The sequence below is a fragment of the Nelumbo nucifera genome, chromosome 5 (genome assembly GCF_055504915.1).
Source record: "Nelumbo nucifera cultivar China Antique chromosome 5, China Antique-T2T, whole genome shotgun sequence".
NCBI classification, from domain to species: Eukaryota; Viridiplantae; Streptophyta; class Magnoliopsida; order Proteales; family Nelumbonaceae; genus Nelumbo; species Nelumbo nucifera.
The window spans coordinates 26,178,829-26,206,416 of record NC_142653.1 but is presented as its reverse complement, the minus strand read 5'-3'; the positions used below and the strand labels follow the sequence as shown (position 1 = coordinate 26,206,416).

At 38.9% G+C, this 27,588-nt stretch overlaps 2 protein-coding genes across 2 annotated transcripts; both read right to left on the bottom strand.

Moving 5' to 3' along the window:
* Window positions 1-2,891: 2,891 nt before the first annotated feature.
* On the bottom strand, window positions 2,892-8,299 carry LOC104607501 (V-type proton ATPase 16 kDa proteolipid subunit). The gene is made up of 3 exons (XM_010273155.3): window positions 8,058-8,299; window positions 7,644-7,929; window positions 2,892-3,341 (listed from the first exon to the last, which is right to left on the bottom strand). Exons 1-3 carry the CDS (start codon window positions 8,134-8,136, stop codon window positions 3,209-3,211), a joined length of 498 nt encoding a protein of 165 aa, XP_010271457.1. The 5' UTR covers window positions 8,137-8,299; the 3' UTR covers window positions 2,892-3,208.
* A 2,427-nt stretch (window positions 8,300-10,726) lies between these two features.
* LOC104607500 (lysine-specific histone demethylase 1 homolog 3-like) lies at window positions 10,727-23,152 on the bottom strand. Its single transcript, XM_010273154.3, has 8 exons — window positions 19,812-23,152; window positions 18,658-18,799; window positions 16,131-18,416; window positions 15,756-15,849; window positions 15,002-15,489; window positions 12,171-12,887; window positions 11,955-12,029; window positions 10,727-11,527 (listed from the first exon to the last, which is right to left on the bottom strand). Exons 1-8 carry the CDS (start codon window positions 22,643-22,645, stop codon window positions 11,462-11,464), a joined length of 6,702 nt encoding a protein of 2,233 aa, XP_010271456.1. The 5' UTR covers window positions 22,646-23,152; the 3' UTR covers window positions 10,727-11,461.
* Window positions 23,153-27,588: the final 4,436 nt, after the last annotated feature.

Here is a 27,588-nt window from a genome sequence, read left to right as displayed (position 1 = left end):
ATCCTTCCCGTATCTTTTCCAAATTTGATTTATTTTTCAAATGTGACCTTCATATCAATCACTCAAAAGTAAAATTGCAACCTTAAACTCTGTTTTTTAGTTGATCATAAAGTTTGCATTGTTTTTTTTTCTATATAAACCGGCCTCGATGTTAAATGCATGAGTATTTTGGACGTTTTCAAGACTCTTGTTAGAGGATTCTAACAAAAAGGTTCTACTTGCAGCTGTGTCAAAAAATTTAGAGAAAATGATTGCAATTACCAAAGTTCAGAGGAGGTTTCAAAAATTTTCCTATTTTTATTCTGTTAAATTCTTTACTTTTAATATTTCACATGTGTGCAGAGAAGGGGAGATCCGCCTGTGGTGAGAGACCCTTGGTCTCCACAAGCTCCTCTTTCGATTATACAAAGAAGTGGTAGAAGAATTATGTAAAAAAATTAATGGTGTATGTGAAATATAAAGCATAAACCACTAGAATGACACCAAAATATGGCATTGTTATCTCAATGAGTATTGCCCAATACAGACTGATAGATACATTGCTAATACTGTCAACACAGCCTGATATAGGCAACCGTCCCCCGTGCAGGTATACTAAAAAAACTGATAAACGTCACATAACACAATCATCATAATATATTGATATGCCTGATGCCCAAAAAAGGGTATCGATATCATTGATACTCTTGTTTTCTTTCTTTTTTTTTTCTTTTTTTTGTTTTAAATGTGTGAAAAGAGTGATGTTTTTTTTATTTCCTAAGGCTCAATTAGGAAGGAGCACAAATGCAAATAAGTAGAGTGCAAAATCTTATATTTTGTATATATTTGTATTATACATATTTACATTTGTACTCCTCCCAAACTGAGCCTAACTTTCAAAACCCCCCCTAACCCTATTTGTATCGGTGTATCATGCATTTCAGAGTCTCACTGATATAGATACAGTACATGTAATACCGATTATCTTGTATTGATATTTTAATTCTTGCATAACACAAGGTACATTCCACCATCCAAGTGAAACTTATGCATACAAGATACAATAATTTTCTTCTTATTTAGAAGTACAGTGGATCGGATCTAGAACATAAGGGTAGACCAAATCCATTCCCAATAAAAACATAACCCTGATCTAGGGTCTGTACCTTAAATAACAGACCCAGGGGCCAGAGCCAAGCCAGCTCTTATCGAGTCTGACCCGACAGGACCCAATTTCAACTAACAGGTCTTTAGCCTTACAATAAATCCGCTAATTTCTTGCCCTCTTCTCAAATATCTTGCATCTCCCATAAAGTGGCAACTTTTAACATTTTATATTTACAGGAGAAGCATAAATAGAATGTCACTAGATGTCTTCATCATGTGCTAAATTGTTAATATATGCTCGACAATATCTATATGCTGCAGCCTGCTGAGCATGTAAACACCATGATACTATTTTTTGGTAAATTACAAAGATCAGTGACAATTATTAACTTCCTAAAAGATTTCCATTCAGCTGTTAAAAAATTTTTTAATTTTCAAACTACCATTTTGTTATTTATTTAAATGATTCATGATTCAATACATTTTTTAAATATAATATTAAAGTCTTCCCAGATGTTCCAATAGATCCGTACAGATTTTTAGTTAGATTCAATATTAAGTTAAAATGGTAAAGGTTTTTTCTAATAAATATAAATATAAATTTATTGGAGAAAGGAGTGGATAATTTTTATATTTTAAAATAAAAAGAGACATTCATGTTAATGAAATGAAACAAGAATTTAAAGAAACTTGTTTTTTTACGTAAGTGAAATAATTAATGTTATTTTAGCTGATTTCATCTAGAGAAAATGAGAATATTTTTGGATCAATTAGAATTTAAGAGAAAATGGTAAAAATAGAAAATAAAAAAGTTCAAATATTTAACCCATTCCATCATCTGACTTACAATCGGGTGGTATTGATGCACAATGAATGTTTAGATGAATCTTTGTTGCAAATGAAAGTTTTAAGGGGACAACTGTCACTAACCCTATAGCATATAGCATAGGTAGGGGTGTCAATTGGACTGGATTTGGTCCAATCCAATCCAGTCCAATGTGAATCTATTATAAATGGACCAGATCCAGTCCAGTCCAATTAATATTTTAGACCATTTTGGACCAATCCAATTCAATGCCTGAATCATCCAATCTGTTCAAATTCATTTTGGATTAGATTTGTTTCAACCCAAACCTGGTCCATTGACACCTATATTTTTATATTATATCAATGGACCAGATTTGGCTTAATCCAACCCAATCCAATATAAATTTATTATGAACGGACCAGGTCCAGTCCAATCTAAAAAATATTTTGGACCATATTGGTCCAATCCAATGTATCTTGTTGGTCCATCTAATCCGTCCAAATTGATTTTGATCTAGACGGGGTCCAATCCAAAACCGGTCCATTGACACCCTTAATCATAGGGGGTCATTGTAATTTACACTCTTTTTTTTTTACTTTTTTGAATCATCATAAAAAAAAACTCATAATTTGCAAACATATATAAGAATATAATTATTATATTTAAAATGTATTAAATAAATCTGGTTCAAAGTATTCATTCTGTGGCCCTGAAAATCGATATTGTGATGAACCTTGACATATATCGTGGGGACGAAAATGTAGATGGTCAAGTCTGTGTAGAATCAGGATGGCCAGGACAATCTGACACGGGGTCTGAAGCCTATCTAGGCCAAACACCATAACATTGTATGAAAGCAGCTATCACGGCAGATGCAGGTAAAGCTGCACCCAACGGTCAAACGCCGTTGTGTCTATATCCACCGTTGGAGACATTTCGGTAGGAAATTGAAAACGAAGCACTTTATTTATCCAAAAGGGAAAAAAAAACGAAGCACTTCGAAAACAATACAGCTTCTATTCAATATTACATAACACCACAGTATTCTGCAAACTACAGCAGTAAGGTCTAATATCAGCGAACTACAGCAATAGATAAACGAAAAGAAACAGATCCAAAGGCTTTATTTGGGAAGAACAGCACGAGGGACGAAGCAACTAACCAAGGAAGGTCGTGAAGCAATCCACATCCCCCTATAGAACGATGCATGTGCTGAACTACCATTGATAACGACTAAAGAATTTTGAGGTTTTGAAATGATTTCAAAATTCCAATAAACGATATAGGAACAATTAGCAGGAAGCGTTTCACTTCTTAGTCTGCTCTGGATTGGCCAGCTCGTGAGGACAGGATGATGCCAACTATAAGGCCATAGAGGGCAAGAGCTTCAGCAAAGATGAGGATAAGAATCATCCCAACAAAGAGCTTGGGTTGTTGTGCATTCGCTCTGCAAAAATACAACCACCAAATCAGAAACCTGAATTTCTGAGCTAGAAGTGTAAAGTCAAATAAGCTCCAATGATCAGAAAAGTTGCCAATTAGGCTATTAAACCTTGAGCTAGAGGATAAGAATCATCCCAACAAACACTGATTTGTATTTTCATTACAAACAGCCAAACATGAAGTAGTAGTAGTAATTTTAAGGATCAATAATCAGAATCAGTTACCCTAAAACTGATAACAAAAAAAGGCCAAAATGTCCCAAGTATTCATCAAACACCAAAAACCATAATATTGTCATCCAATGAGACCTCTACAAACTTCAATTAGCATTGCAACTGTAGCATGATGCAGGGAGGAACAAATTTGGTAGTAAGAAGTAATAAACATAGATATTCGAAAGAGAAACAGACTTTATATATCAGGTTAGCAAGTTTGAACAAACCCTTAGGAACGTGAATAATATAACTAATCATTTTTTCAAGCTCATGCTGTTCATAAATGACACCACTGAATCAGCAAAACAGGATTTGGTTCGGTTTGTTTGCATTTGCATTGGTGTAAATGCATAGTGCAAATCAGTGTTTTCAACCCTGGCCAGTTGAACCATTCAAGCCATCACCCAGTCAAGATTCTGGATCCAGTTCGCATGAAACTGTCATTTTATCAAAAACCGTCTGAACCGGGCAGTTGAACCATTGACCGGTTGACCCATTCAGCGGGTCATGGGTTACACACTCAACGTATGTGAAAACTTCTAGAGGCCATAACTTTGCGCTTGGATGTCCAATTGGGGTTATCTTTTTTTAGGTAACTTTTCAAGACCTATGCATCCCAAGGTGCCTTGCCCCACTATTTTGCCAAAAAAATCTTTTTTAATACAAATTAAACATAAAATAATATTTATATCTATATATATATATTACATCAAAAAATAATAATTATACATTTTTATTGATAAAATACATGTTTATACACACAGATGGTCTGACCCATTTGACCCAGACTGCTGAACCAATGACCTGCAACTGGGAGGTGAAAATGGTTCAGCCTCTGGGTCAGTTTTTAAAACATTGGTGCGAATAGGCTGTGTAAATTCTGGTTTATGTCCCCACCTTATATGAAAGAGAATGGAGGTAGGAGGGTGGTTGTTTGTTTAGGAGTGATGCAAGAACCAAGACGATGGGGTCCGCAGTTTATATGAGAGAGAATTGATGTAGAAGGAACGTGGTGCAAATTTTGCATCAGTTTTTGGGATGCAAAATTTGCATTGCTAGTGAGTGCAAATGGATGCAAAACTGAACCAGGTGCAAAATTCCATTGACAATCTGAACCATTGATCATATATAGGGGCAAGGATTAAAATATCAATGTGATACACAGACACCCAATATGGAGCATATCACGTCCATACCAGTGCACCAAGTACACTTGGATATACAGATACAAAAAGATTTGAGGAAGTTTATAATTTCGGGAAGGCTGCATCCATCTGTTTTTTGATAGGAGAAGTAAATAAGTGGCCAATCCAAAATATCCGCTATCCAGGGATCAAAATATCAATACGATCAATTGGTGTGTATTGATACACCTGATAATTTATTTTATTTACTTGTTTGTTTTATAAGCATAAACGGATGGATGCAGCCTTCCCGAAGTTATAAACTTCCTCAAATCTTTTTGTATCTGTATATCCAAGTGTACTTGGTGCACTGGTATGGACGTGATATGCCCCATATTGGGTGTCTGTGTATCACATTGATATTTTAATCCTTCCCCATATATATATATATATATATATATATATATATATAGTTCTATTGGAGCTTTATCCTGTGCTAGTACAAACCACCAAAAGTCATAAATTCATAAGTCGACTCTGTGACTCCTGAATTAACTCCACTATCATCAAATCATGATCCATGCATATGAAAAAACTTTTACCTTGCCCATCTCTTCCTAAATGCAAATTAGATCACCAATTTCATCACCTAAACATTCTGAAACCTCTTCCAGCACAAGAGGCACTACCATGGTGGCAGTTGGCTCTTCTGTGTCATCCCTTCCAAAATCAATTTGTAAGTTCTTGATCTCCATGCCAACAACCCATCTACTAGTTCTGGCCACAATTGACTGTCTTAAGGGCACATGTAAACTGGCCTGAGAACCATATAGCTGGACTCATTGTTCATCTATTGGAAGCCTCCCTTAGTTGATCTACTCTACCTAAACTAGAACCTAATGACCAAACAAAATCAAGCCTTCATCATTGACCTCATTTCTATCCAATTATGCTGTTTAGGAGCAAACAGTCTAAGTGGAGTTATGCCAGCATACAATCAGAAGCTCCACCAAACATTCAAAGCTAACCCTGAAAAACAACTGACTAAAAACTACCAGTGACTACCTCAGTTTATAGCTCTCACCAAGATGTTCTTCTCCAATATCTATTTTATGGATATGATCTTGTTAAAAGTTGGATTCTTCAGAACCTTAGACTCTCAATCTCCCAAGAGATCATCACTATGGTCCGGTTCCTCTTCAATATCCTACTATACGAGCTACAAAAGTAGTTATCAGTTAATCCTCTGTGAGGATATCAGATATCAAATCTCATCCGGTTCATGTCAGCATGGACTGGAATCATTAGCCAGCTTCCCATCTGGTTATCCACACAATTATTCATATCCATAATCAACTTCATTGGTGGTAGCCTAGGTTTCTAAACAAAATAATAAAAGAAAGAAGGGAAAAAAGGAAAAACGAGATAAGAGTTGCTAGGTCTGTATCTAGTTTACCCCTCCCAACACACCTAGATAGCACGAACCCTGGTTTGGGTAATGGGCCTAAATAAATTAAAATGAAACACAACCAAAATAATATATTTTGCTAAGATACAAACTAGAAGTGACTTTGATACTATATATCATTTATAAAATGAGTTTAGCTTGAGAATGTGACTTCCTGTTTGTACATGGGCAGGCCTGCAGGGAATGACTGCTTGAGAAGTACATTGCATGTTATTAAAGAAATCAAACCTAACAGATTATCCTTTAAACAACATTAAACATAACATACTGCTCTCCTCACAGCAAAGATAAATATCAAGCATATGCCCCCTTCTGTTTTATGCATTTTGCATTAGCAACAGATAAAGATAGACACACCTATAATATATCAAAAAAAGATAGAAAATTCATACTTTCTTAACCTTGTAGAGCACATGGGAATTCAAAGGGAAGAAGGAACATGTCAAGAAAACAATAAGAAGACTTACAATGAAAAATCACCTGAAACAACTAGGTGTCATTAAGTCACATGCTATCACAATCCATAAATTCCCAACCATCAAGTGGAATGATCGCTGATCAGCCCCATGTGACAGAAGCAAGTTTAAGATCCAGTCCATGGAGACTCCAGTGCAGAGAGCAGCACAGGAAACACCCAGCAGAAAAACTTCCACACTTTTAATGGATAGGATATCTGGGTGATTTATTTGTTAGTAGTTACTGAGTATAGTAATGGTGGAGGAGGGATTCTTACAAGTTGAAAGCACTTTTTTCCTCAACTCTCTAAACACAGCTGAATGAAATGAAAATATTGTATGTGCTTGTATGCATGCTTGAATGCGTATTTGTGTATTCCTTTTATTTATTTTATTTTCTTTCTTTTTTAATTTTTTGTTGTTATTGGGAGAGGGGGTTGTGGGTTGTCACACTGGAGAACATAAATTGGATGGCAAGTGCTACTTGTAGCGCTAGCGCAGAAAGTGTTCATTAAAGAACATAGTCATTGAAAAAAGGAAGCCTGGTTATGATAAGTTATCTCAGAAAAATAGCCCCTCCCCCAACCTCACGCACAAAAGGAAGAAACAGGAAAACGTTGTGGATTATTATAACCAAAACAATGCCCATATGCCTTATTGCTGGGTTAGGGGTTTACATCATAAACATAGTTCTCCATAATTTCCTTAAGATCAACATTGAAATTGAAATAGCTCCAAACTTCACACCAAGATTCTGAATATCAGAATATACAAATCCGTCCAAACAATCATATGCTCAATTTCAATTGAGAAAAGCAACCAATTCAAACATATCATCCAAACCAAAATTGCAAACAAAGCAAGGAAAGAATATACATATATACATACACAAATATATGAAATCATAAATCAGAAAACAATTTAAGCAAAACAAATAAAATTATACCAATTTTAAAGCTAAGAATTACTAACCTCTAAAGCAATCGCGAACAAACAGATATAGCAACTATCAACCAAAAGAAAATCGGGAAATTAAAATCATACCTAACACCAGCATCACCAACAATTCCGATCGCCATTCCAGCAGAAAGCCCAGCAAGACCACAAGCCAGGCCAGATGAAAGATGCGCGTAACCATCAAAAAGGTAATAAGACTTGGCCTTGGGGTTTATTCCAGTACTGATTATAACAGCAATAATCAATCCATAAATACCCAGCACTCCAGCCATAACAACGGGAACTATTGATTTCATGACCAGCTCTGGCCTCATAACACCCATGGAGGCCACACCAACACCACTCTTCGCCGTTCCATAAGCAGCTCCCATACCTGAAACGCCAACAAAAACATTAGATCTACATTGAAACCCTATAGAAACATAAATGAAACCCAAGGAACAGGGGAAATTCAAATAAGCAGATTAAACGATCAAAAATTAGGGTTGCGCTTCAGCCTACAGGAGAAAACAAGGGCAGCTGCAGCGCCGAGGAAGCCAAAAAATGGAGCAGTTTCATCTCCGCTGAACGTAGAAGACATTTTCGAGGGAGGATTTGCAGCTACCACGATCGGATCTACGAATTGGAGAGATTTGGAGTTGCTTCTCTCCCCCTCTCTCCGGCGAGCGTTAAATCTAATCTCACAAGGTTGATGGAGATAAAAATCAACGAGGGAGCTTTATAAATCACATGAACTGACGCTTGAGCCTGAAGCGTGATAATGGGCTATACGTGTACGTGGTGGTGGTGGTGGTGGTGGTTTAGTCAATTACTGGACTGGGCTTTTAGGGAAATCTCGTCTTAATAACCCAACAAAAGCCTAATAAAGATATAGCCATTATATAGGGATGTCATACATCTGATTCTAACGAGCCAATTCGTATTCGGATTAGCTGAATGATCAGCAAACTGTGGGTAATGCCCTACGCCAGTGAAAATATATAGAAATTAAATGGTTGGGTTCTATGTATTTTGTTACTAGAGATATCATTAGTTTCAGTCTGTTTTAACAGCTATTGCATTCCACGATACTTTTACGGTAATCAAATCGGGTTCTAATCAAAATAGTTTGGACTTGAATTTGAACTTTGGGGTAAATTTGATTAATCAGTTATTCAAGTTCAAGTTTGATTAATAAAAAATTTGACTTGTGAATTCGCAAGATTGGTTTGATTAACATATACATACATATTATAAAATATAAAAATATATTTTATAATATTATATATATATATAGACTTTTGAGCTTTTGAGACAAATTCAAGTTCATCGAATATTTAATTGAACCAAGCTTGAACAAGAAAATGTAATTTAAATCAAACTTGGGCTTGAATTTAAACCTAATAGCATTTTAGTTGAATCGGGCCAAGACATGCAAAAGTTTGACTAGGCTCAGCTCGATTGCATTTGTACTTCGATGATATTCTAGTAATCTTGCTTTCTGCCCAATGACCAGCACAGACACAGAGTGGCCAATCTAAAATCAAAATGTGATGAAAAAAACACCAGAGTGACCCTTGGCACAACGGTTGGGTTACTCTATTGCAACCTCTCTCTATAGACGCACTTGAACGTAAACGTGAGCCTGATGGTGATGGAAGTAACTAATAAGCGCCCCTGTCGCATTTGATTTAAAACAAGAACGTGAAACAGGATACAGTTGCATTACAACTTCAATCGGAAATCAGCCTGCCTAATGCGGTAAGCATTTCTCATTTCTCATTTCTCATCTCATCCACGGTGCATGAAATAGAAGGTTTAACGTTGAAGGATCATAGTGCACTGTTAGTCTGTAGCGCTGCCACTGTAGCATCATAAAAGCTTAGATCAACGTTGCAATGAGCAAGATTGGAATACAGCTTTTAGTAATTGGTCTGAAAATAAAAATCGTGATTTACAGATTATATATAGCATCATGGGTGGAATCTCAGTCCCAAAACACAAGGTTTTTTTGTGTTTCATATATTAGAGATGAACTGGAGACGAGAATATTACCAGCTTTAGATCTTTAGTCAATTCAACCAATGGAATAACTGAGGCATATTGACTTCCCATCTCTACCCCCTAAACAAAGTAGTAAGTTTATGCGGAGGTTATCTTACCATGGGGCCATAAAAAACAGCCATGGCCAGATAAACTAGATCAGTAAAAGGGCTTCAACAGCCCGTGGAAATCTTGGTCTACACCATATATGAACAGCCTCAAAAGCCACACAATAAGCAGTTCTGAGATCAACCTGAACATGATGAGGTAAAGTTGATAACTTCAAAACAAAACTCATGCTGCTTTCAGCTGATACGCTTTTTGTCTTGTTCATGGATCAACAATTGGTATTAATAACAAAATCTAACAATAAAATTCAACATCAAGACCCACAAAACTCAAAAGACTCAAAACTCCAGACAGGAAGCTAGCGGATGCATGTAGATACACAAAGACCTGCACATAGGAAAATAAGAAAATTTGTTAGGGAGCAGAAATAGAACATATCAACAATCAAACAAGACTATTAATAGTAAAAGAAAATAACCAAGAAGCAAAAGCAAAAAAATGGCCCACATTTACAAGACAACATAAGCCTGACTTTTCACTTCTACATCATAAATAGCCAAAATATCATCAACCTTAACAAACAACTGCAGGAAGAGAGTTAAAACCTTCTAACCAAGGCCTAAACGTATAAAAAAATCTGTTCTAAGCACCATACTGAGACAGCATGTATGAACCCTTTGTGATTTACCTGGTGAAGCCCCCTCAAAGTCATCTCAATTTAATGCATTAATTTTGAGCTTTGGAATATAAATTTAAATAGAGTTTGTTAGATTGTATTAAACAAAATATCATTAACAAATTATATAAATCTTAGTATTTGCAATACAGATTATATGACATAGCAATACTGTGGACCCAACTCTGAGAGACAAGTACCAATTCTTGAGCAGTCATGGACTCATGGTTACCATTCATTTAATTTGAATTCCATAGCACGCAAAATACCTTCCTCATATTTTCAGTATAGACAAATTTCCATTAGAAAATAACTTGCTATTACCAGCATGAAGGCTGCTACGCTGACCACCAAAAAAAATTAGGCTAATTAAGAAATAAAAGATGCACTGGAAAAGCAGAGGTTTCAGATAGTAGCGGCATCTGGCAGCCATTAATTCAGACTCCTTTTATGAGAAGTTCGTTCACATGTTATGTAAGCCTGTCGATGACAGAAACAATCTTGATCTGTACAAGAAATTGAAATAAAAATAAAAATCTATAAAAAGAAAAAGAAAGGGTAGGGTGGGTTCCACGATCAATTATGGGAAATCCCTGAACAAAAAAAGGGTTAAATCTTGATCCTCTAAAAATACAATCTCTGACAGATTAAGGACCAGTTTCTATTCTGTTGGCAATCTGATGTTATCTTCAAGTGGTGTTAATACCAGAAATACGTCATCCAGATGGACATGATGCAGCATTTAATTCAACGATATTCCAAGGAAGTTCACAATACAAGGAGCCTTTACAAATGTACCACCATAGAAGATGGTCACCATACGAGGAGCCTTTGCAACTGTCAGTCTTGAGCATATCACCAACATTTCCATTTGCTGCTTGAAGACATGAATGACCCAAAAGGGACCAACCTGCAACTGCCATTCACTTCCACCACCCTGCCAGATCATTGACAGGTAACGGACAATTTGTAGAAGGCATCTTAAGTAGATGGTTCCCATCCACCCTTGTACTCCAGGGCCCAAATACCTTTAATGAATACCATAAACCACGGGGCAAATACCACAGAGCCTACTTCTGTTTGCTCATACAGAAAGGTGCCAAGAAATACCGTTCATCCCCAATAACCCTCAGGGACATCAAGATTTAACAGCTGGATTCATTGTCATGTGCCTCTCAATCAACTTGTCCACAAAAGCACGAATCTGCAAGTTGACAAGTAGAACGAATCAATAACATTTGGTTCCGGAGAAAACAGCTGAAAATAATCACTACATATAATTTAGGCTCAGTTTGGAAGGAGTACAAATACAAATATGTAGAGTGCAAAACATTGTATTTTGTATGTATTTGTACAATTGTACTGTACATATTTGTATTTGTACTCTTTCCAAACTGAGCCTTAAGTACAAAATACTAATCAAAAGAGGTACCAAACATGAACTTTCAAATGTTGGAAAACTAGGGGTGCGCAATTTTGGCAGGATCAGGTTGGGATTTTGTCAAATTTTGAATGACCCCAGGTTTGAACCTGGTCTGGTGCAGTGTAAAATCTTCAAATTGGGCTCCTGACTTGCACCCCTATAGACAACCACCACCCATAAAGTTCACATAACTAGATTGAGCACAAACCTTATTCTTCCGTTTAAAATCAAGAAACTCAGAAACAGCCATGGCTTTCTCTGCATCTGTAGTCTGTTCCATGACCTGAAAACATCAAAGCAATAAAATGGTAATACAAGAAACAAGTCAGCAGATGAAATCTCCTCCATCAATAGGAATTTATGATAATGCTAACCACCGGAAACCAAAAGGAACTTTCCATTTTAACCATAAGAAGCAACAGACCTTGGTTGCACTTTTCTTCATTATTGACTTGTACCCTTCCTTGTCAATTTTCTTGGCTTTGTATAGGGGCATGAGTAATGACGCCACATAATCCACAACAGCCTGTTTAATGCGCTCTGCTCCTCTAGATTGGTGTTCCCTCAATACCCTATTTTCCGTAACTTGTGAAACAGATGTTTCTTCTGTCCGCCTTTCATACTTTCCAGAGGGTGGTTTTGATGATGTGTTTGAATCCTCCTCATCCCTGACGTGTAAAATTGGATGGTAGAAATCAGAATCAGCAGCTGCCGCCTGAGACTGCCATCTCTCGATGGCATGATAATCCTTCACCCCTTCACTACCAGCAGTGTCCACCCATGCTTTTGTAAAGCTACTGTCTACAGCTGCACTTTCACCTGAGTGCTCTCTGAGGTTCAATTGGTATGCAACTTCATTTGAGTAGCTTCTTTGTGCAGAGTTGTCAACTGATATTCTTGAACCTTCAAGGTTTGCACAAGTGGCAGAGAAATCGACCGACCAATTCCTGACCCTGCAGTTCCTGGAGTCTATTTCTGATATACAATCTTGCCTTCCCAAAACACCCCCTGACCACTTCCTTCTTCTAAGATCAGAGTCATCCACCTGTGCATATTGCTCTCGTCTAGCAAATTTATGAAATGAGGGGATTTTGGGAAGCTCCCGTAATGTACTGCATTCTGCTTCTGAAGATGCATATGCCTACAGGAAGATCAGCATTCATATAAATGTAAATCCAACAATCAATACAATCAAGGAGAAACAGGCACAATGAAGAAAAACCAAACAACATAGTTCTGTCTAGAATTCATAATTCATTTTTTTTTTTTGAAGATAAAGAAAAAAAATATTAAACAAAAAGAAGATACAAGGAGGTGATAAGCAATCACCCGAGAGAAAAGAAACAACCCAAAGAGACCCAACTAAAATAAAACAAAACCCAGCCAGGCCAACCACCCTACCCAAGCCCACCCGTCATCAACCAAACTCCTTGGAAAAGAAATCAAAAGCAATACAAAACAAAACCCGATAAAACCCCAACCATCGAACAAACAAGACCTATGCCCTTTCAAGCCCCTCAACACCCACAACCACCACCCACCAAAGAAACCCAAAAACAAACACCCAAGCCCCTACCGGACTCCAGCTCAATTAGTCTTCTTGTTCGTGCATCCTTCTTGTTGTCTTCTGACTCCATTTTTGTTTTTTCTTACTACCTTGTTGGGCCCAATGCCAAACGGGCCTCCCTTAATCCTTGGAAAAACTTTTGAAGTTGTTATCTGCTGTTGACTTTTTCTATTTTTCGTTGTTCTGCATCTTCTAGCTATGTTTACATTTCCCACAACTTCTTCCAATTTTCTGACAGATTTCTGACCCCTCCCCCCCCTTGGTTCTTCTTCCTTTTCATTGATTCTGTTCTTGCAGCCTTCATTCGGTTCTGTCATCCCTTGAATTATCAAATTACTAGAATTACATTCAGCCACTGGAACATCTTTATTGTCGCTTTCTCCCTTTCTTTCTTCCAGATCTGAATGCTTCCTTCGCAAACTCTTCCCCACCTAAGAAGAACAGACCCAGAATTCTACTGACTTCCACTTCCTTATTTACCACTTTTTCAAAGTCACAACTCTTCTCCACTTTATGGACCTCATCTATCATCGTAGCATCCTCGCTTTCCTCCTCAGAGACCTCACCTGAGTCCGTTTTCTCCCCTCCCCCCCCCCTCTCTGTTTTCTTCTAAAGGAAAAGTTCTATATCTTTTCCTTTTGCAAGTACTAACCCCACTCCGACTCTTCCTTCCGACTCCCTCACTTCCCCCTCCCTCGTTCCTAACTCCTCTCTCCCCTTCGATATCCTCTGCTGAATCCTTATCCCCTTCTCCTCCTTTGGCACCTCCTAACTCTTCCTCTTCTCTTGTTTCCTTCGTCCTTTCAAACCCTCTCATCTCATCTCCTTGTACGATCTCCTTCTCTTCCTCGACTCTAGCTTTATCTCTTTCCTGCATAGTCCTAACTAGCTCTTCGATATTCTCTTCATCACTGCTCTTTGCTCTTCTGTATCTTCTTCCTCTGATTTTTTCCGAGCTCCGTCCTTGCCATTAGATCCTACCTGAATGTCTTTGCCATCCCCCTCTTTTTCCTGTTGAAGATCACGTCTAAAAAAACTGCCTGAACCTCTTCCTTCTCTTCAAAACACCTCTTTTCTTCCTTGTTAGTCCTCTCTGTATACGATGAAATCTTCAAAAAATTCAGATTCCTCGAGCTCTTTCGGCTTTCGACCTGCTGCAATGCCACTGAAGATGATAAACCACCAAAACTGTCTCCTGTCGCATTCTTTGAAACCCAACTCACGTGACAACTTGAAATGTCACATGGGTCGGATCTCACTAAACGACCCTCCTGTTTCAAGCCTGTCTCACCCCAGTTTAGAGGAGACTCACCGGGATTATCCAGTGGGTTACTAAAGACCCTCTGAATCCTACCTAGTTCGGAGCATCCACCCCTGTTGACCAACCCGCTTCCTCTACTTGTTTTGTCACTTAGCCTAATTGGGCCTGACATAGTGCCCAAATTTGAAACCACAGCAACTGTTTGTTTCTCAAAATTATTCCTTCCCTCTTTTAAAGCTATTACTTTTTCATAATTCATTATGGATGATAACTGCAGTAGCTATAACTATAATAGCATGACCAAATATTAGGTGCTTAGTTTTTTGCCTTGAAATTCAATCCATAGCCATATCATGTACATTATTTTTTTGATGAATGTATCATGTACATTATCCATCATATATTTGTGGCATCAAGAAAGACAAACCTTTGCAGCTGCAAGAGCAGCAGCCCGAGCTGCTTCTGCTGCAGAAAATGCAGCAGCTTCTTCCTCAGACATGGCAACAGAGTTCTCCTCCACCTTAGAATCCAGGCTCTGAACAACCTGGGGTCGTGATGAATTAACTTCAGACCTGGATTCAGCCAGGATTTCTAATTTTGAAGGCTTGCCGTGCACTTTCTTAATGTTTGGATTGGAAGGAGAATGGCTTCCTGCAGAAGGAACATGTACACTGTCTCTATTATCTAGTGTACCCTGAGTTGCACGCAAAGGTGGTTTTCCAGAGCTTAATTCTTTAGATGATCTGGCCTTTGATGAATCAGATGTCATAGCTTGCCTCAATAATTTCAATCCACCATTGGAAGCTTTTTCTTTGCGAAAGACTTCAATCCACATGCTGACTAGCTGGCTTGCCACAGCACGAATATCACGGCTAGTGTGTACACAAACCTTCTCTTTCACCGTCCTTCCTATACCTAAACCAGACAACAAGAAAAACAAAAGAAAGACCTTAATACATCATGTACAAGATTCTTTCATTTATGCAAATGGAACCATATTACATTGGAAAGAAAGCAGTAAATGAGCGACCATGAGTATGAAAAATAAAGTAACATACAGGTATAGAAAAGATAAAGATGCAACAAACCAAGTGTGAGTGTGTTCTTCAAGAGTTAAGCATTATTGCAATCTCTATCTATGGTAACATTAATCCAACAGCGAGACTGCGAGAGATGTATACCTGACAGACGGACAGCAAGCAGATCAGTTGACACAAGCACAAGCAGGCGAACACAGTGGCGCAATAGTTGAGTTGCATCCTTTCCCATTGAATCCTGTTAAAATGGAAGAAAATTCTTTTTCAGCAGACTTCACTTAGCACTGCAAAACATAAATCAATGTGTGTGCATACATAAATATTTTTTTGATCATCTATATATGCATATTTGTATAGAGCCATTACCCAATAATGGTCCCAAACATCTACAATCTTGCTTAGCCAGGAGGGGGGATACATTGGAACAAAAAAGAAAGAAAAAGTAAACACCATGCTAGAAGCTGGCTAAAAAATCTAAGTACTCAGTAAACAATATCATTGGTGTACATAAGAGATTACCAGTATCCACGAGTTGAGTGTACCAAGTCCTTCTTTGGTCCCAGCAAAGGACTTCAGAGACTCAACAGGAAGTTTCAACAATTCTTTTGCCAGGTGTAATCGTCCAGCTGTAGTCCTTGTATTAGTGAACATATCCCTTAGCAATCCCTCTTTGGTTAGCATCTGAGCCCCATCCAAGGAGCTTTTGTATAGGACACTAGAGGCTTCAACCGCATCAAGTCTCTTCAGAACATCCCTGACTTCATTCCTTTCACTGTCTGACTGTCTCTGAGCAGCCTCCATTGCTTCCACTTCTGCAGTACAATCATTTCCAGTTCTCAAAATGTCAATTATGCGTACTGCTTCTCGAAGGCCACTCATCATTGCACCACCAACAGTGTCTGGATGCTCCTTGCAAGTAGCTTCACCAGCGAAAAATAAACAGTTATCAACAGGTCTGCCCAAGATATCATAGTCCTCCCCTGATGCTCCAACAGCAACATAGGAATAAGCACCTCGACTGAAGGGATCCTTACCCCAGTTTGTCACAACAGATGCAACTGGATCAGGTACTGAAACCTCCCCAAAAAGTTTACGAAGAACCATTATAGCATGGTTCACATGATCAGATGAACTCATATTTTGGCCATCTAATGCTGCCTTACCAACCACAAGGGCAATGAGCACAGGAGATCCAACTGTCTTTTTGATGTTCCAAAACATAAAGCACTGACCTCTCCGCTCTGTTTCCTCTGCAGTTGCCCCAAAGTAATCCACACTATCATCCCAAAACACATATGGAAATTCCAAAACTACCTTATTCAGAACTCCAAAACCCAATCGTTGGATAGAAGAACGTTTCCATTCTGGTAGAACTGGGGAAAACTTTATGGTTTCTGCTTTTAAGCAACCGAGTGGTACTGTGATCAGAACAGCATCTCCAATAAACTCTCTACCATTTGATGTAGAAACCTTGACTTTACCCTTACGTTCATCAGCTTCTCTAGAATCCCTAGTGCTATAAAAAATTTCTGTTACCACGTGATTCAAGTGAATATTGAGGCCTTTCCCTAAAGATTCGACTACAGAACTGTAACCCCCTTTTATCATACAGTGGGCCCCTCCAAATCCTCCATAAACGTCATCCTGATTCCAGTAAGGAAGAGACACTGCCTTGAGCAAAGCAGCACACCCATATTCTAAGTTGGCAAAGTGCCAATTCATTACTCTCCTCTCAAGTGGACTCAGAATATCCTCTTCAGAATTAGTTCTATTAGAGGTTTTGTTCCCAAAACCATCTGTTTCAGCATCATTGTCAGAACTAACAGAGGTATATAATGCAAAGTCTTCAGCATCTGTTATTGACCGAGACATGCGACGCCTCTTTAGGGCATATTCTAATCCATCTTCCAGAGACATTCTCATTGCACGTTCACCCTGATGTGCAACAAGAACTAACATGTCATCCAGGAGGCTGTTGTACTCTGCTTCAAGTGTTTCATCCAAGTCTGCTGGAACTTTCTGCCCTGTTACAATATCATAAAGGGGACAATCACTGTTCAATACAGTCAATTCAAGGCCTAACTGAGCACAAATTAAAGATGATGGATCTGGTCTTCTTTCAGTTGCCACATCAGCCTCAACGCCTGTAATGATGCTGGCCCCAAGATCCACAGGAACTGAAAGAGACGAATGGTCAGTAAAAACACGACCACCTATCCTATTCCTAGCCTCAAGCACTGTCACAGAGAAGCCCTGACGTTGTAAATGGCGGGCTGCAGTTAAACCAGCTGGGCCAGCTCCAACAACAATGATTGTCTTACAGATTTCCAAGTCACCATGCCCATTGTTGTTCTCCATAGTATTGACTGAAGCAGCTTGGAATTTGTAAGTGTCCCGTATATGCCCCAGATCTAAGAGATGATTTTGCCCGCCTTCGACTATCTGGTCAAATGGAGTGCTACATGGTTTTGCATTCATGCAAGTATTATCCTGGTTATTATCAACCTTGCATTCTTCTGATTCTAGCAAAGACAACTCAGATCCTGTCCTTGGCAGAACTAGCTTCTTGCCTACAGTGGCTTCTGAAGTCAACTTTTCATCATCCAAGGAAATAGTATTTTTTGCTTCAGTAAGATTCTTAGAACTCTTAGCCTGACCTATGATGAATGCAACCCCATCCTCTGAATCAGCAACTCCGGTCCCACAGTCTTCCTCAGCTTTCTTTTCTTTCAAAATCTTACAATGAACTTTAGCACATGATTCTGTTTTATCCTTTTCCGAAGCAATGCCTACATTGATATAACCCTGTTGAAGACTCATCAATAGTTGGAAGTAAAGTAGAAGATTAGAAAAGATAAGACAGACTAACTTCACATACGAAAACAGTGAGTTACAACAATACGGAGGAACTGAAAGAGTAATTTGATATGAACATGAGATCTTACTGCAGCATTGAATTTTAAAAACAAAAAAAGTAGTAACAATTATTATAACAACCATAACCTTGGAAACTAACACCAATGGAGCTTGCAAAAAGAAAACTTACACTTTGATCAAGAAACTCATAGACGTCCCTGATAAGAGAGGCACGTGATGTTTCATTCTCTGTAGGAACATCAACAACTCCACAATCTATGAGAGGCAAAATGCGAGTTATGTCCTTACTCCAGAGGCTTAAAATTAGATTCCTGCATTGCAAAAACAAATGGACCCCATATACATCAACTTGCCCGTCTCAAAGAACAAATCAATGGAAATTCATGAGGAAAAGTTAGGTTCATTGATATTTCCTGAGTTTATGTTCACATAATTCTTAATACAATTACAGTTCAATGAAGAAGGCAAACCAATAAGCATTAGAAAGAAGGTTGATTGTTGAATGTCTATCACTAACTCATTGTGTTGTTAAACATCTGCCAATGTCCAAGTTCAACAATTTATGTTCACATAATTCTTAATACAATTACAGTTCAATGAAGAAGGCAAACCAATAAGCATTAGAAAGAAGGTTGATTGTTGAATGTCTATCACTAACTCATTGTGTTGTTAAACATCTGCCAATGTCCAAGTTCAACAATGTAATTAGCCACACGGCATTCAGCAATAAGTACAATTGTTTCTTGGAAGCAACCATTGGATCAAAAGATAAAAACTAGGGCATGTAAAACATAAAAGTATTTCCTTTAAGATGTCACCCATCACTACTGAAGAATGTCATAGAGAGGACATGATACAACTTACTTTTTCTATTCTGCTTGATGAAGGCTAAACTATACAACTGCTAGGAATTAATCCCAATTTTTTTTATCAATAAGGAATTAATCCCAATTGAAGGTAATAAGACATTCACGCCAAAGCAACCTGAATTAAACTACAACTTCATCAACAAAAGGATTGGCAGAAATGATGAACAGTCATACCATATCTACCACAAGCACAGTATCTGAAAGTACTATAAAGTTATTAAACATGAAATGCAGTAATGCATAAACAATGATACCATGCCATTACTAAAAATGTACCACTACATTATGCATGGAATAAGCTACACACATGTTAAGTTGCCATCAATAAAGAGGTAAAATCTCTGAGGATTAAAAAGAACTTTGTCAATAAGTGGAAACTGACTTAAAAGTTGCAAAACAACACAAGTATGCGCAATTGCAAAAGAACTCAAGGTTTCAATAAGGGACAACAAACCTGCATTCCAGGTATTCCTGAAATCCACCTCTGCGCTTTAAAACCTCCTTGAATTTAATTTTCTCAACTGGACCTGCTGCACGTGCCTTAAGCCCAGCTGCTACTGCTGCTGCACCACAATTATCAACATCTGCAGCAATACTTGTAAGGGACTCAGACTTATCTTTCATTCTAGAAGGTTTGTCTCTATCAAGAACACGATTACTTTCAAAGAAACTTTTCTCGTGCATCAGAACCTCCCAATCAGCATCCCCTTCATAAGCCATGTCCCCATGCCTACGCTTTTTAACCTTGCGCATAGCCCGCTGCATTACTGATAGCCTATCCTTGTTTTCAGGATCAGGTGCCATTTCTCCGTCTTCTGGACAATCTTCTGGATTGGTTTCTACCTTGACAGAAAGAAAATCTTGATTTCTAACACTAATCCCTTCTGAGGCATCGTAAGAAGGTATCTTCTCTTCATTAGGGACTGATGAGTCCATGAAAAGTCTATCAGAAGATGGGTTGGGGACATCACCAGTAACTGGTGATTCCGCCTTCTGATTCAGAGGGGAAGCCAGGTTGGAATTTTTAACCTCTGAAGTCGTATGAACTTCAGATCGAGAGGTTTCTTCCATTTTCTTAAGGACCAAAGCATCATGGCACTCTTCAATAGAAATTCCACGAGCTTGATTTGGACACTCAAGTTGAGAATCTTCTGAGAGTCCATCAGAAAAATTATCAATACCTTCATGCTTTAAGGTGTTATCCATCTTCACTGGAATAGAGGTTCTGTATGCTAGAGAAGTCATGGAGTTCTCCAAAACAGTACCAAAAGGCTGAACCAGTTTGTCATAAATTGGCGTTCCCTCATTCTTAACATGGCAATGAAGATCTTTAGAAACACTTTCAGAAGGTTGATTCAAACAATCACTATGGTGAATTTGGATAACATTCTCTTTAAATGTTTCTTCAGATTGTCTGTTTAATTCTATTCTTGCTATCAGAGAAGATTCAGACAGAGGTTTCTGGATTGCGGTTAAATTGCAAACCTCTTGAACACTGGCAGTTGATTGATTCAACACATCATCTAACTCACCAATTCTGCTTGTCTTTTGGACTTCACAAGTTTCATAGAAAGCAATATTTGGTTTAGGGCTTTCTTCACCAGATCCTTGAACAATGGATGATGGAATCTCTTGTGGAAACTTAAGCGGAAATCCATCAGAGACATCATCAGTAAAATGAACTCCCTCTTTCCTTTTCGGAACTTGCTCAAAACCACTTGCATTGCCTTTTGAACACTGCTTTAACCCATCCCTGAGACCCTGCCTTTCAATTGTGGCTGTTAGAATAGAAGCAGAATCAGATCCTTGGGCTTCAATTAATAGTTGCTCAGATCCCCCTTCACAAGGTGGGTCTAAACTACCACAGTTCTCTGGCAGTCTCTCAGGAATCGCTTTCTTCCATCCTTCATATTCAATATCGGAGAATGTTGAAGGCTTCCCTTCCACATCCGAACCTTGATCAGATTTTGAAAGTGCAGAAATATGAACTGAAACCTCTGTGATTCCTTCAGGTGATTTATTGCACCTATCATCACTAGTACCCATCTTGCCCTTAACCTCTGACACAGAAGCAGGCAGGCTCATTAAAGAATCATCTCGAATCCATTCTGAAGACTGAGTCACACAACCATCAGATCTCAGAGACTTCACTGTATCATTTTGATCAGGCACTGGAACTATTGGGCTTCCACCAGCCTCTGCTTTGATATCAGCATCAGGTTTTGAGTTTTCACAATCCATATTTGAAGCAGAAGCAGAATGTGATTTCCGATTAGTTGCAGATGGAACTCTCATTGAATCCCCAAAGCATTGACTCAACCCATCCCATGAAGCTGAAGTGCTCCCTCTTTGTTTCCGAGAAGATGAAGACCGGGCCTTTCTAATAGAACCAGACTGTGATTTCCTGACAAATGCAGATAGTGAAACTTCCAAGTTTTCGTCAGAAGACTGATTAAAGCTTTCCTCTGACCTTAACGCCCCAATCTTTTTCTTTGAAGAACCCCCTTGAGGTTTCTCAACAACAGAAGGTCCATCCAATCCATCATCAAAATCCCCCTTCTTTGGAACAGAAGTAAGCCTAGATCTCTTACCTCGAACTTTTGGCCTATCCCCTAACCCTCCATCGGAAGGGAAGTCTGAGTCATCAACACCAGATGTAGGGGCTTCCTCCACCACTTTTGTGGGAATTTTTTCTACTACTGCCCCGTCCTTCAAGAGCTTGTTTGAAGATCCGCCTAACGGTCCTTCCACATTGAGGGAAGAACCCTTTCCCTTAACTACACCAGATCCACTATCTTTACCCATCTTTGGACCCTTCAGCTTCTTTCTAAAATTTGCTAAGGTGTCATCCATTCCACCCGAATCCTCGTCTTCAGCCATGGAGTTGTCTGACCTAACTTCAACCTTTTCAACATTAACTTTTTCGACCTTGGCACCATCCAATCCAGACCTAACCTTTTTAGGTTTCCGAGCCCTCTTCAGCTTGAACAGAGACCCTATGGGTTCATCATCATCCGAATCAACTTCAACTTCAATCGGCTTCGATCTCCTCTTAGAACCAGACTTGTTCTCCTCTCCATCCATCTTCGCATCACCTGCCCTAGGTTTCAGATGCAATGACTTCCCTTCTGAAACTAACTCGCCATCAATGCCCGAATCAGCATGCAACCCTCCAGCCGCTCCAGAACCCAAACCTTCACCTTCCATCTCCTCCTTAACCGGACAACAACCCTCATCGTTCATATAGTTTTTGTTCCTCAAAAATAAAAAACCATAACTAAAAACCATCAAACAGAAACCAGATTCCCAACACCCACCACACTAGGATACATAAACTTTAAAAAAAATCATGAAAGAAACCTCTCAATCAGTAAACTCTCCATGCAAACACTCTCAAGGATTCCTCCTTTGCTGCAGCATACAATAGTGAACAGGCTAATAAAAAAAGTAAAATGAGGAAACCCTAGTATTTTGTTCGGATTATATTAACGACAGGAAAGGTTCCAACCAATAAAAAAAAAAATCCACACCTGTGTGTTGAAGCTCTGCTCTAGTATCGTTAATGGATTCCTCCAAAACGAGGGTGGTGCGCACGTTAGCGTATTGTTTTTGGGCTTCAAGGCTAGTCGGCCTCGGACTCTCGGTCCTGAGTAACACGCTTAAAAACGAGTAAAGCCCATTCGCGCGACGCGATACGACTCGTTAAGAGGATAGCGAGCGTTTGGAGCGGAATGACCAAAATTTGTGTTGTACATCACTCGAAGCCCCGAAGACCTTCCCTTTTTGTTTCTTTCTTGGAGTAGAGGCAGAGCATTCATATACTCAAAGTAGTGATCTCACATTCTATGGACCAATTTGGCCTCAGACCCTCAACTATCAATTATCAAAAGCTTCCTTGATCCCAATTCCCAAACACATCATCTCCAATTCTTCATGGGCCAAAACCAGATGAATGAATTTCAATTTCGACGTGGTGGGTTGAAAAATGAGTAAACACTTCATGCATTAATCGTTCAGTCAATTGGCGTCTCATAATCTTGTCTGAGGTGGCGTGAGTCGGGTCTCTTTCTCCATCTAGTCTCTATCTACTTACTCTCTCTTAAAACTGTGGTGGTGATATGATCAAATGACCTTTTAATTAAGGCTAAGTTTGGAAGAGTATAGGCTCAGTTTGAAAGGAGTATAAATACATACAAAATACAAGATTTTACCTTCTAAACTTGTATTTATACTCCTTCCACACTGAGTTATAAATACAAACACGTAGAGTGCAGAACCTTGTGTTTTTATATTTTTTCTATGTTTTGTATGTATTTAAAGTTTTAAACCATACATATTTGTATTTGTAACTTGGGTTAAGCTACCTGAATCCAACCCAACACCCAGAAGAAGGCTAGTTTTAAAATTGGGATAGGTTAATATCAGAAATGAGAATTCACTTTTGCTACGACACTATCATAGTGTAGGGCTAAACCAAAAAAGCATGGCCTTCGATCTATTGCAGTGGCCCTACCAACAAGTCACCTCATCTAATTCATGGTGGGGCCATGAGCCCATGACAACAAATCAAAGACTTTTATTTACTGGTTTCAGCACAGGGCTATGACATTGGAGTCTGCTGGATGCGTGAACCTTCAAATGGGAGAAGGACATGTCAACCAGGCCAATGTTAACGTGCGTTTCAGCGTTAATGTGGTCTAATTAATTCAATCGGACACGAACCAGTTCGTGCGGACATAAATCAGTCGCAACAAAAGGGGTTTTAACCCTCTTTTCGGTTCGTGCGGATACGAACCGGTTCGTGCGTGTCTGATTGAACCGATCAGACTATGTTAACGTTCAAACGCGCGTTAACGTTGGCTTGGTCGACGTATCATTCTCCCATTCGTAGATTCACGCGTCCAATGCACCGAATGCAGACTCACGACACTATAATAGCAAATGTGGGCTGTGGAAATGCCAACCCACTACTAGTAACCCTAACCATTAGACCAGGCTGATTAGATTTCATTTAAAGATGAATTAAGCCGGGTGTTGCCATTTCACGTGTCTCTTAGATTTGGTGACCCTATAATCTCGTGTATCAAACGAGACACATTCATTTATGCATGCAAGTATGTTTATGTGAGAGGAGGAACAAGATGCCAAAGGTCTCCGGTTGGTTGTAGCCGATGGGCAAGGGACTGACCCCGTTCACTTTACCTTGTTAGGGATAAGAACATTGGATTGAATATCAAATTGAATCAGGCTGTCAACTGATTGGATCTTTATTCAATCGAATCTAATTAATTAAAAGGGATTTATACATCCATTAAGTTATTAAGGGTCTGTTTGGTTTCTAGTTGAAATTAGAATGGTTTATTCTCATAGTCTGTTTGGTTCAAACAGGAATCGGAATAGGAATTATAATCAGTTGGAAAAGGATTTCATTCCCAAGGGAGGGGAAAAAATGATTGATGCAGCGCGATCTGGTCACTCTTAACTGGCGGAAACCTGGCTCCTACTTGGCGACGGACGGTACCTGAGAAAAAGAGGGAGGTGAAGAATTCCCGGGGAGCTCGCCTGGCAGGAATACTCCGATGCTTAAGTTAGAACTCTAAGCGAACTAGAGAGAATACAAAGAGAGAGAGCTAAGAGTGCAGATGGCGCAAGTTCAATACCTTTGCTCCTTGGGGATCGAAGTCCTTTTATATTGAAGTTCTGTCAAATCAGGCGTAACCGCCTCTGCCGCAGTCGTTACTACCAGAGCTGAGGTGGCGGGTGCAGGCAGCCGTTGCAGGGTACGAACCTGTCAGGCGTGCCACATCTTTCAGAAATGGCAAGCACAACGCTGCCTAACGAGGGACGTGGGCGCAACCTCCAGATTCGGCAAGTACTGTTGTCAGGCAGATCTTTCCTGCAGGTTGCCGAGCTACTTTGCACCAAGCTACCTTGGGCCGAGGTGTTGGGGGTGCGCCGAGGTGCTTATGCTTGAGGTGAGCCTTAGGCAAGCATGGACAATAGTGTTAATGGTGCTGACCCGAAGTGTTTCCACTTCGGGATACTTAGCTGCATGTCAGGGTGTTCCCTTCTCAGAAAGGAAGAGTTGGGGACTCATTGGGAGGAGCTTGAGGCGCTCCTCCCTTAGAGAGAACTCGGGGTAAGCTGGGTATTACTTCCCGGCAGGTTGCCACATCTACCAAGTTGTCCGGCTGTACTCCGACGAGTTTGTTAAGCCGAATTAGTTCTTTTGCTTCTAAGCATTTTCTTTCCTCATCTTCACCAAATTACTTAAGAGATGTTTAATTAGTTCTTTTGCTTTCTTCCTTATGTGTATGTTCATGTAAACTTCTTGACTTTTTTATACTTTATAAATAATGAATCAATATATCACAGTATTATTTTTTTAATAATTTGACTTATCACGGCCATTTTGTTGCCATAAGCTAAAAAAATGTTATATAACTTCCTCCCCCCAAGAGAAAATTCATGGTTCCACCACTGAGGGATAGGCTTGGATTTTTTAGCCCTCGCGCTAGGGTTGGTTTCAAAACATTAGTTTTTTTGTTTGTTTTTTTAATTTGTCTAATGAAACTTGGCCTAAAGTAACTAGAGATTGACTAACCCCATCATACATATAATATACATACATGCATGTTTGTATGCAAAATATACAATGTTCCAAGCACTTGATAGCGTTTAAGGAATGGAAGCTAAAGCTGCACTTGCTAGCCTTAAGTTTGCTCATGCTCTTGGAGTTACAATCTTTGTTTTTGAAGGACATTATAGATTAATCATCGACTATCTGTTGGGGGTTATTGACCCTCCTTGTCACATTCACTTGCTGATTGCAGATTCCAAGCTATTCATGTTAGATCTCCTTGGTGGTTGCTCGGTAATTTGGACCCCTAGATTAGGCAATCAAGCTGCACATATAAATTAACTAAATTTGCTCTCTTGATTTCTAATTGCATTACTTAGGGTTCCACATGACAATTTTTACATGATGTTATACTTGATATTTCTTCAGGCAATGAACAAGCTGCACATAAATTAACTAAATTTGCTCTCTTGATTTCTAATTGCATTACTTAGGGTTCCACATGACAATTTTTACATGATGTTATACTTGATATTTCTTCAGGCAATGAATGAAAATTTCCTCGTCTTTTTGCGAGCGGCAAGGTTCTCTAAAGAAAAAGGGTAAATCACAAAGACCCCTTGTACTATGGGGTTAATGACAATTGCCCCCATGGACTTTCGTTTGCAACAATGACCCCTTAAACTTTCACTTTGAGACAAATACCCTTGGCCATTAAGTCAAACAATGAGATGCATTGATTTACCAAAATACCCACATGAATTATTCTTATTTTCTCTTCCTCACCCTTTTTTCTCTTAAACCCTAATTGACCCCAAAATACCTCCATTTTCTCCAAAGGAAACCAGCTACAACAATAAGAATCATTTCATGTCAAAAATACAAGTTTCTTTAAATTATTGTTTCATTTCACTAACATGAATGCCTCTCTTCATCTTAAATATATAAAAATTATCCACCCCTTTAAATTAAGAAAAATCATACGAAAGTTCAAATAAATAAGAGTAATTTGGAGATTTAAAAATTTGTTTAATCTTTTTTGAAGTTAGTTGGTAGAATTCTAGGGGGGGGGAGAGGTATTTGTCACAAAGTGAAAGTTTAGAGGAATAATTGTCACTAACCATATAGTAGAGGGGGGGGGTCTTTGTTGTAAGTGAAACTCTAACCCCATAGTACAGGGGGTCTTTATAATTTACCCAAAAATAATTTATGTTACTAATTTTAAATAGGTTTAGGAATTGAACCTGATCCAAGTTTAATTAGACTTGACATTGGTCTTTATCCAGGCTTAGGCATGGAATTCGGATCTCCTATTCACAAGAACCCTACACACACACACCTATCGACACTTCATTACAATTGTACATTGAGAGCATTTATTGTACTTACATGTTACCCACACTCATAGGGACATGCTCCCAATGTACAACTATAGTGTCATGAGGGTAGGATTATTGTAGATAAGAAATCTCAATTCTCAAAGATCAGATGGAGCGCCCCACAAGTGGCCTACAACACAACATCTCCCCATGACAAATACAGGAATATGTTCCCAATGCATGTGGGGCGTCAATGTAATATCCAATTCTCAGGCATGAGCCTTATTTAGTAATAAGATTGGGCTTGAATTGACCTTAAACTTGGTCCAACC

What these genes read in the sequence shown, in the direction of transcription:
- LOC104607501 (XM_010273155.3), bottom strand. Translation starts at nt 8,136, where the DNA reads ATGTCTTCTACGTTCAGCGGAGATGAAACTGCTCCATTTTTTGGCTTC. An exon ending in AGCTGCCCTTGTTTTCTCCT is followed by an intron (nt 7,930 to 8,057) that starts GTAGGCTGAAGC and finishes TTGGCGTTTCAG; the next exon opens with GTATGGGAGCTGCTTATGGA. An exon ending in GTTGGTGATGCTGGTGTTAG is followed by an intron (nt 3,342 to 7,643) that starts GTATGATTTTAA and finishes GTATTTTTGCAG; the next exon opens with AGCGAATGCACAACAACCCA.
- LOC104607500 (XM_010273154.3), bottom strand. Translation starts at nt 22,645, where the DNA reads ATGGTTTTTAGTTATGGTTTTTTATTTTTGAGGAACAAAAACTATATG. An exon ending in CAGGAATACCTGGAATGCAG is followed by an intron (nt 18,800 to 19,811) that starts GTTTGTTGTCCC and finishes TTTGCAATGCAG; the next exon opens with GAATCTAATTTTAAGCCTCT. An exon ending in CACTCAACTCGTGGATACTG is followed by an intron (nt 15,850 to 16,130) that starts GTAATCTCTTAT and finishes CCATTTTAACAG; the next exon opens with GATTCAATGGGAAAGGATGC.